Source organism: Marmota marmota, unplaced genomic scaffold, assembly GCF_001458135.2.
Source record: "Marmota marmota marmota unplaced genomic scaffold, marMar, whole genome shotgun sequence".
In the NCBI taxonomy this organism is placed as follows: domain Eukaryota; kingdom Metazoa; phylum Chordata; class Mammalia; order Rodentia; family Sciuridae; genus Marmota; species Marmota marmota.
Window position 1 is genome coordinate 2,456,088 of NW_026000016.1, and position 10,694 is coordinate 2,466,781.

General features: G+C 40.6%; 1 protein-coding gene across 5 annotated transcripts in view; it reads left to right on the forward strand.

Annotated features, from left to right (window-relative positions):
- Rsu1 (Ras suppressor protein 1) overlaps positions 1–10,694 on the forward strand; it is a 182,449-nt gene that overhangs the window by 19,632 nt on the left and 152,123 nt on the right. For 4 of the 5 annotated variants that reach the window (XM_015483410.2, XM_048809054.1, XM_015483409.2 and 1 more), the window contains exon 3: positions 1,658–1,708. In XM_015483410.2, coding sequence (XP_015338896.1) covers positions 1,658–1,708 — 51 coding nt within the window. Of the gene's footprint in view, positions 1–1,657; positions 1,709–7,709; positions 7,813–10,694 lie in introns of those variants that run through there. The other variant, XM_048809053.1, reaches the window with a different exon arrangement.

Here is a 10,694-nt window from a genome sequence, read left to right on the forward strand (position 1 = left end):
TTCATCAGCATCCCTGGCTACTGCCTGCTGAACCAGTGCCATCAGTAGAAATGTAATGCAACCACAGTAGGACCTTTTAGATTTTCTAGATTGGGCAGCCTCATCAGTTTTGACCTCTGGTGCAGGTGGCCAGAGTGTGTGTTTAAGGGAGCCTTCTCCTCTCCAGCCAGGAAGCAGAGAAAGAGGGCGACAGGGGAAGAGACCAAGGTCACTCAGGCCCCTTTGAGGACACACCCACAGGGACCGAAGGACCTCCCACTGGGCCCACCTCTTGAAGGTCCACAGCATCTCTCAGTGTCTCTACCATGTCTTCAGGATGGACCTTTTGGGGGGACACTCATCCAATTCCTAGGGAGGACATAATGTGAAATGATGTGGCCTGCAGTTTACCCAGTTGGTTGTCCACGTCAAGGAGAGAGAAGGCCACAGAAAAAAGGAGGCCAGAGAGATCTGACTGCAGGCAACACAGACCGTGAAGTGGCTCTTTTCATAAAAGAAGCAGCCGTGGCTTTTCTGGGGTGGGGGCTCATGGTCACATGTCAGATTGACTTCTTTGATTATGATGGTTCTAATGTTTTGGTCTGTAGGAAGTATGCCCCCAAGTTGTAGGGCCTCAGGCCAGCCGCTGGATCTCAGAGCTTTAGGCCAGGAAAACACATTTTTGGATTATATTTTGAACTTTTCTATAACTTTGTGATAACGTTAAAACAAAAAGCATACAAAAGTTGTAATCAGGAGTGATTCATGCTCATTATTTCCTAAGTATGCTGGGATACAAATCCAACCTTGAGACTATTTTTGAAAACATTTTTTTTCCCTTATCATTCCTTTAAGGAAAAATCTCTAGAGCATTAAAAGAATGTTCTTATAGAGAGAATATTGGAAAAAGTTCTAGGTCTCTTTTTTACATAAATGGTGTGTATATGTGAAGCTGCCCACAGTGAAGTTTTAGAACCTAAAGTGGAAGGGTTTTCCCTTTCTCTCTCTCTCTCTCTCTCTCTCAAATTTGTGTGGATCTGTATATATTTTCTTTCTTTACAGTTAGAAAAAAAATATTCTTTTGCAAATGTAATCTCGTTGAGCAGATTAAACATCATGATAATATTTGAAGCTGGTAAGCAGTCTGCGTTTTAAACTGAGTCTCTGAAATGTCAACCAAAATATGTGTAGAGGAAATCGTGAGGGCTTTTTCCCCCTGATCATCTGACAGTGCATGGAGAGTTTCTGGATGATGGTGGTCGGTGGACCGAGATTAACACGTGCTGCCTCTGTTTCAATATGGTGAAGCATAGGTGAGGCCTTGTGCTACTCTGTACCTTGGCTTTTTCTGAGTTGCACATGTTTTGGAGATAGATGGACAATATTAGGCCCCAAGACCAGGTTGCCAAGCATAGCTAAGTGGCCCTTATAAAGTTTGAACCTGTGACATTAATCTCTTTAGCTCTGACTTGCTGTGCTAATTGCACCTTTGATTGCATCACTCTTCTTCATTTGGTTTAACATTTAGCAGATAGTCTTATGAATCCAGTTTCCATTTTGAGTGGTACCAGTTCAGCTTGTAAAGATAATTTAGCAGTTTACCTGCTGGGGGCACAAGTATAATTTGGATACGTTTCCTGAATGTGATTTTTAATTTTTTTTCTGTTTCTTTTTACAGTCTCCTTGTCCCACATCACACAACTGGTCCTCAGCCACAACAAACTCACAAGTAAGTTCACTTTGTCTTTTTTGTTATAAAGTTTCTCACTTTGGGAGAATGTTATGTGTGGTACTGCTGATCCTGTTGTTAACTTTAAAGAAACTAATGAAAAATGATTTTGGGGAAATTTAAAGTTTATTTAGTGGACAACTAAGAAATATGAGCATGGTGTCTTCCTGTATTTTATAGTCAACTCAGCTATCAAAGAACTCTTTTCTGTATAGAGAAAATGAGACTGTTTGTCTGGAAGTGGCTTCACTCAGGGATGGTAAAAGCCATGGTGACCAGAAATGCTGAACTATTGGTTAACATTGCATAAAAAAAAAAAAAAAAAAAAATTGTCAAAAGTATTAGCCTGAAAGTTCTTTGGTTTTTATCTAGGCTTCTCTTCAGGAGAGGAAGACTTAAATGTTGAACAGGTTTCCTTCCCTGCTTGATGGGGAGAAAAAATTCTCAGATTGTCAGGTCCTATACATTTGCATCTGCATTTTGGTAATATTTGAGGCTAGTCCCCCTGCCCACCTAAAACTTCTCCTGGGCATGAACAGTGTCGTGGTGTGGTTAACATGCAGTGGAATTAATATCTGTTTTAATGAGAATATCTTAGGTGAATGATGGGCCATTTTATTCTTAGTGCTGTGGCTCTAAAGATTTTAATGACAGGGACCCTCTCTCCTTTCTCATTCCTAATTGACTGTCACATCTTTGAGCTCGCCATATTTCCTGCAGACTTGAATGGTTTTCTAATCATGTGGCAAGATTTGTTCGAGTGCTTTCGGAGTCCAATGAAGTTGAGCAGAGTGTCATGTTGAGGGATTTGTGTTGTGAATTTATGTGTGTGTGCGTTATATATGGCTTGGAGCAGTGTCACAGAGCTGTTGATTATGGAGAATCAAGAGTGGCAGTGAGTGAGGGCCCCTCATGTGCAGGAAACAGGCAGATTAGCTCATTTTTAGCTAAAGTGCAGATTTATACAGCAAAGGCAGAGTGGCACAATGGACACATGTAAGTGGCAGTGGCCTCAGAAGCTGAAAGTGAGACCTGCAGGTCACGTGTGAACATTATAATCTGCAACATGTTGTGAGTTCCCTTGTTTTTGTGATACCCTAATCCCAGTTGTGAGGGGATTTGCCATTTGTTTTGGATTTCTAAATTCCCCAAGACAGCAAAACATTCTTGACACTCTTCACTGCACAGTTTACAAAGGTATTGCTTAACTGATGCACTGACCATTGTTAGATCTGTGTCATTATTGTAACAAAACAGATTATGTGTAAGTGTGAAAGGCAAACCTGCCTTGTTCCTGTTATATCATCCATTGATCTGTCCTTTAAAAAAAATCTTTCAAATAGTTGCAGTTTATTTCTTTTTTATCTGTTGGCAGAGAGAGAAATCTCAGGAATCAATGGATCAGTTTCTTTCTCCAGGCCTATGATATTAGATAAGTTAAGAGGGGCATAAATAAAAAGTTAAATGGTGTGGGCTTTTAAAGAGGCCATTGACCGTGAAAGAATCCAAACTTCATATTTCTCCCCTCCCTGTTTTTTTTATTGTTCTTTGTTTTTTCTCTCCATTTGAGACACTCTTGACCTAATCCAGTAAACTCTAATTAATCGTCTTGGTAAATTCTGTTTCAAGCCATTGCAAGTGGTGTCATTGACACCCAATCTGTTCCACTAAGGTCAAATTAGCATCTTTTACTATTTTTCTGGCATTTAAATGAATGACTTTGCTATGGTTTTTCAAGTGTTTATAGTAAATATGTCCATTTGATGGAAATATAAATATGCATTAAATGTAAGTGGCTGAGCACACCCTCCTGTCACTTTTCCGTCTAATCAGTGTCTTTCATTTTCCATTGTTTTTAATAGGGGCTGCCTGACAAGGCTACATTAAAACCGCTGGGACTCAAAAGATAAACCCCCCAGCACCCCCTTTTATCTCACTAAAGTATTTGTGTTTTTCTCTTGCTCTGCCAATTATACTGCTCTCTGACATTTCTGCTTGGTGCTTACAGAATGAGTGACTAGCCTACTCCAGCCGAGGCCTTGATCTGGGGACACTGACTCCGCTTACTTGAGTTAATATTTGCAGGGGCGTCTGATCGTTGTGGCACTGAGTTGAAGTCCCTTTTCTTGTTGGTGATTTTGACTTTGATAGGTAGTACACACAAGGCCACGGGAAAGCCTACAGTGGGCTGCATGATCCTGAAATACCCCAAGATTTTGTGGGCAGAAATTCTTAAAGTTTCTTACCTACATAAAAATATTTCAAGTTGATCAAGCTATCACTGTTTGAGTGTCATCATTATTACAATAAAGCCGTTTAATTTAAACCTGGGGTACTGTGGCTGCGTTTGATGGGTTTGGTGAAGTCAGTGGGGAAATCAATGTCCACAGCAGCTTTCCCTGATTTGCATATGTGATGTAGTCAGGAGGTGGGACACAGGAGCAAGTAGATCCTTTTACTACTGCCTTGCTTCTCTGATTGGCCAGGTGCAGGCTAGGAACCCAACAGGGGAATTCTGATCCAGTGGATAGAGTTTCAGAGAGTGGATCCTTTTATTTTACCTTTTTTTTTTTTTTTTTGCAGTGTTGGTGATAGAACTGGGGTCTCATGCATGCTAGGCAAATGCTGTACTGCTGAGCTACACCCCCAGTCCTAGAGTAAAGATCCTTTCAACACGTTCGTCTCGGTGCCTGTTCACATCAGTGCACATGCCTAGTGCCAGGTGCTGTCTGCCTGACTTCTAGAGACTGTGCTGATCTAGCCCCACATCCCATCCAGCCTTCTTCCCCACGGCTGCTGGAGGAAGACTGTTTCTTCCCTGTGCACCTGTGCTCACTTCCCTCCTGCCTTTCCTACTTCCATCTGGAGCAGCTTTCCCCTGTCCCCTCCTGGAGGCCCCCAACTGTTCTGCTCCACTTGGCAACTCTCCTCCCAGCCCCTCTCAGCCCCAGCCCCTGAGGAAACCCTGTAGGTTCCTCAGCCCCAGTGCAGTTCCTTGTCCTTGGAAAAGCTTCATGTGCAACATGTTTCTTCTCTGTCCCCAACTAGAGTGGTTCACCTTTTTTGAAAGCAGGAACCATTTCTTAGTCTGGTTTAGTACCTGTGGCTGAGCGCATGGGGCTTTCCAGTTATTTCTGTGCAAACTGAAGGAAGGAGAGGGCTGACAGGGAACACCAAAGAGGAAACAAGAGTGGGGACTGTTGGGACCTGGCAGTTCCTTGGGAGTTAACTGATACAGGGACTTGAGTGGATCTGGCTGCCACAGACTTCTGTATTTTACGGGTCATATGTTCACTTCAGATGTGCTGGACTGTGAGTGCCCCAAAGAAATGCTGTGTTATGTCTTAGAAATTGGTGTCTGAACAAGCCAGCTTTTTTGTTGCTGTGACCAAAAGACCTGACCTAATTTTAGAGGAGGGAAATTTTATTTGGGGCTCATAGTTTCAGAGGTCTCAGTCCTTAGATGACTGGCTTCATAGCCCTGGGCCTGAGGAGTGGCAGAACATCATGTGGAAAGATTGTGGTTGAGGAAAGCAGAGGGGGACGTGGCATCAGGAAGCAGAGAGAGACAGAGCTCCACTCACCAAGAACAAAATGTATATCCCAGTGACTGCCCCCTCCTCCAGTCACACCCTCCCTGCCTACAGTTACCACCCTATTAAATCCCTGCTATGGGATTAATGCACTGATTAGGTCAAAGCTCTCATTATCCAATCATTTCACCTCTAAACCCTCTTGCATTGTCTCACATGTGAGGTTTTGGGGACACCTTATATCTAAACTGTAACGTTGTCCCCCTTACAGCTATTGGGGTCCTTTCATAATTGAGGAGGCATGCTGTGATGGCGTTCGGGTACACCCAGGTAGGTGGCTGGGATCACAGCCACACCAGAGTCCTTCTCCCTACTCAGTAGCCCTTCTGGGCTTGGCTAAGTCCTCACTCAGTTTTACTTTTTCTCTTTACTACTCTGGGTCTCACTGGGGGACAGGGTTGTTCCTCTTTCATTCAAAATTAGTTTTGTGTATATATGTGTCCAAATTATGCACTAATTTCCTCATACAATTAATTAATTAATCATGTTTCTTGTGGTGAGGAGCCCCATCTTCTATTCATTTTGTATTCCACCCCCACAAAAGTACTAAAAATATTTTAAACATGAATTAGGTACTCCGTACTGGTCAATTAATGGATTGATTAGATGGCGAGCTGTGCTAAGCCCCAGCAGTCTGAGATGACACACCCTAGGGCCTGTTTGCCTTCGTGATACTCCAAGAAGGGGACCTGGCAATTATTCCAAAGATTGTCTTTTTGAGTCTCTGTGTCCTGCTCTTTCTGAGGCCCTTTGCCTTCTTGGTGGTTACCCTCTCTGTTAAGTCAGTGTTACAGCTAAACCTTTCTCAGTCCTCTCGTTAATCCAATCCATGGGTTTGATGGTATTGGGGAATGTCAGCTTTGTAAATGTTTTTTCCTTTTTTTTTTTTTTTTTTTTAAGAAATTTCTTGTGGAGACAATTATTTCAAAAATTGTCCACTGGAGGTCACTGTTGAGATACGCATTTTCCATTCCCCCCAGGTCTAGTATCTAAAGATTAAAAACCAGCTTTGTGGTGTGAGAGGACATTTTTTGCAGGCTGTTTGGCTCAGTTCTGTATCACAGGACATGTTACTGTTGCCATTTACATAGTATATTTTTATCACATTTTTGATAGATACATCCTATAGAAAGAGGTATGTTGTTGTTTTTTAAATTTGGCTCTTAAAAGTATATATTTGGTTTCATGAATCATTTTTTAAGTGTTTTTTTTTTTTTATGGCTACTTTCCTGAGTTAGAAACATATCTTCATTTTCCATTATCTTTAAATTGGAAGAAGTATAGTACTTTCCATTGTATTTTGTATTGGACATTTGTGCGTTTTTGTTTTTTTTTTTAAGCCTGTGGAAAAAGGTTGAAAAATGTTTATGTAATCAGATTTTAATTCAGAAACAAATGTGGAAAAATTTATAAATGTTCATTTTGTGCATATTTATATTGATTCTTATACTACCAAATGTCACCGTATCGGAAAGATTTTTGCATTATGAAATGTATGTTAAACATTACTGATAAAACCGTCTCTGGGAATTCGTTTCTTTTTAGCATGAAGCTTTTTTTTTTTTTTTTAAGTTTTGAATGTAAATTTACACCTGTAGCAACACTCATGCAAATATTGAAAGTACCTTAAATAGGGCAAGATTATTTTTTATTTTATGACCCATGCATTAATAATGATTAAGCCCTCATCATTTTGTGCACTAAATACAAAAACTGCCGTTTCATTTTCTTCAGATATTGAGTAACCCCTCAGTTATGTAAACCTTTCAGAAGTGGGTCTCTGAATAAAATTGTTTGGTCTTATACTTTGAAATATTAAAGCACTTTCTTTTTTCTTTTTCTTTTTTTTTTTTTTTTCAGTGATGCTGAGGATAGAACCCAGGGCCTCATGATTGCTAGGCAAGCACTCTTTCGCAAGCTACACCTCTAGCTTCATACTTTGAACTTTTAACTGTCATGTAAAACCTTCTCCTGAGGTATTCTGGCAGTTGTGCCTGCCATGTTGGGTATTAGCTGTGACTAAATCTTGTCATTTAATGTATTGGAAATGGCCAGGAGGTGGTAAACCTAAGCTTTATGGGAAAACATGAATCTTTTCAAAAGCTGTTTCTTATTAGATATAGCTAATGTATGAATTGGACATTATCAAACAAGAAAATATTAGGATAGTCTCTTCAGTGCTTTTAATAATTTCTTTACCAAGGGTAATTTCCAAGTACATAAAGAAGTTAAGATAAATACTTCTGAATTTTATTCAGATGTATATATTTATAGACTATCTACCATAGTCTTAATATGAATAAAGCTGCATATTGAATATGAAAGTGTTGCATTGTCAAAATATGCAGATCCAGTTATAATGAAGAAAATTGAGCAGGTTTTTTTTTTAATGTGATAAATTGAAGCCCTTTTCTATAGACATAATGGATTGTTGGGATGAGAGAGAAAAATTAACTGTCCCAATTCACAAGAATGACCTTCACCACTCTCTCAAGACCTTGCTCTTCCGAAGTCTCTAGTTATTCCCTCTTTCATAGATTATTTGTCATCCCTTATGCAAAAGTTCTTGTGCCTCGCTTGTATGAAATTAAACTATGAGGGGAATATGCAAAATAAATTGTCTCTGTGTCAGGAATTTATCTTGTGACAATATCAAAACAACTTGCTGTTTGCATTTTAACAAAGTCTAAATGTATTTATAATACAGAGGTTTTGATCAATAGCTTATTTTTTTAATTAGTGCACATTTATCAGTTTGTTACTGTGCCAACATTTGAAAGATTGAATTTGAAAAAATGTATACTTAGTATTTTTGAGTCTGACAGCTATTTGTTAAACAATATCTATCTGTTGGTGGCAGTAGTCAGGTTACTTTGAAAAATCACCTACATTTGGGAATATGCTGTTATTTTTGGTGTTAGTAAAGAAGCATGTGAGATCATCACATGGGAGTGTGTTGGCCCAGTGGACAGACCTCGTACAGACCACGGCCAGTGGGCGACATGGAGAAACTTCTTCATGGTCTCCACCCTCAGCTGACAGACCATGGCCCTTATGATTCCTTTGTTGCCGGCCCCACCCACCAAAGTGTCCTCTTCTAGAATCACCTTTGCTAGGAGCCTGCTCTGTGCTAAGAGGAAGCTAGCCGAAGCACAGTGTATTCCTTCTCTCTCAATGTATTTTTAAATGGAACAATGTCAGCCGTGACACATTGAGAACGGTGTCAGGCTGTGGGGAAAATAAGGTGGGATCAGGTGAGCCTGTCACTTTCCAAATTATAACTAGTCCATTCGGGGGGCTGATCTTGAAAAGGGTTGCTTTTGCTGTTTACAATAGAACACCTGTCAAACAGAATTGATTAAATAGCAAAATATTACATGTATTTGGTATGTAGCCTGTTGCTCCTAGGGCCACGATGAACAGGACAATGTGAGGTTAAGCTAAGCACAAGAGAAAATGATGGAATGAACAGACTCTGTAAGCGAGAGATCTATGGGGCTATTGCTGGAGTATCATGGCATACTGTTTTACAGTATGTTTTTCTGTTTAACAAGTAGAAGGAGGTACACTCTAAAATAATGGGAAGAAGTTTAGAATAGCAGATGCATAAACTAGTACCAGTGCTTTGTTATCATGGTTGATACCTTGCACCGTGCATCTTTTTGTGTGTGCTGTCCTTTCACATGATTGGCAGCACAGGTTTATTAGACAGCATCACCACAGACACGTGACGAATAGGTTGCTCTAGGGTGTTACGCTGGCTACCACATCCCTGGGTGATGGGAATTGTTCAGCTCTGTTGCAGTCTGGGGGACACTGGCATGCATGCAATCCATTGTTGACTGAAATGTTGTTATGTGGCTCGTGACTGTATTTACATTTTTTGTTGACTCTTCTAATTAATGTGGTGTGTGTATACACATCAGTGAGTGTGTGTGGCATAGGGCAGCATGGATGTCCTAAGAGGTTACAGTGCTTAGTTACTTATATTCCTTAGAGCATTTTTTCTTAGCTTTTCTTAAATCATTGGCTTTTTAAAAGAATAAAGACTGTGGCCATCCACCAAGAAATGCACATAAGACTTATAATCTTAGGGGTCTGTGGGTCCTGTTAAGGCCATCCATGAATTCTCTGGGGGTCTGTATATCTGAGGTTTAGAACTCTAGACGAGCAGAAGATAGCGCTAGTCTATTTGCAAAGCAGATGTACTGATGCTGTTTCTTAAAGGAGATGTTTCCTGGAAATTTGTACAAAACTTTAAGATGATTTTTAATGCAGTGTGAAACTCATTCTTGATGGCTTTTAAAGAATGTTCATACTCACTGCCTTATTTATCTGCCTTAATTTTTTGTGTTTTTAAATAAGAATTTGTACTCTTGTAACCCCCGTCTTCTCTTCCCATTTCAATTTTTTTTCCTTTCTCTTTGAGTCAGCCTCGAAGGACAAAACCACTCTGGTGTGATTGACTCTCAGTTAACAAACCCGTTGACCTCATTTTCTGCTATTTCCTGTCTGACCCCTCTTTTTGTTTTTGTTATTGCCTTAGATCCCCGACCCCCCCCCCCCCCCGCTTATATGTTCCTTGTTTGAGTTACCTGATGGGTTTCTTATTTGAAACTATCTGTCCCTGTCTTGGAATCCTGCTCATACTCAGAAGCTTAGAGGAATCCTCATCTTTTCCAGAAAGTCCTCCTTTCCCTGCAACTGAACCAGCACTACGTGGGAAATAAAATAGAAGGCCACCCCATAGTCTCTTTGACTGTGAAGAACAACACCCCACATGTGTAGTAACCTCAGTGGGAAACATTTACTGAACCCCTGCCCTGCATCAGGTCCAGGAAACAGGCTTAACATGGTTAAATAAAAGAGGTGAAAGGTGCTGGGTTTCCACATGACTCCCAGCCTCTGCACCTGCCATTCTCCTGCATTCTCCTGGCTAGAAGTGATGGATGTCTGTCCCAGTCAGGCCAACCACTGAGCTCTGTGGAAGGAACATTCTATGGTCCCAGATCCTTACTTGTTCCTCAGAACGCCAAGGGGAATTCCTCAGGTAGATGAGTTGTCTTTAGGGAGCTCATCAAATCCACTGTGTGAGTCCTGTGGATTTTTCTCCTTCTAAGTGTCTCCCCCATGTCCCCTTCCTTCCCTTCTCATCCAGTTACCCTTTCCCTCAGCTTCTAGATATGGTCAGTTAGAAAGAGATGCAGCCCAGTGTGGCCTCTTGCTGAAGTAATTCTGCATTATAAAAGAAGACAGAAACCCAGGGCAGAGTATGCTTTGCATTTACACAATACATACATACACATAAAAGTCTAAGTAGCCCTTTTTCTAACACTGAGCTTGCTTTCTCCATTGAGTGAAGTTTTTTTTTTTTTTTTTTTTTTTTTTTTTTT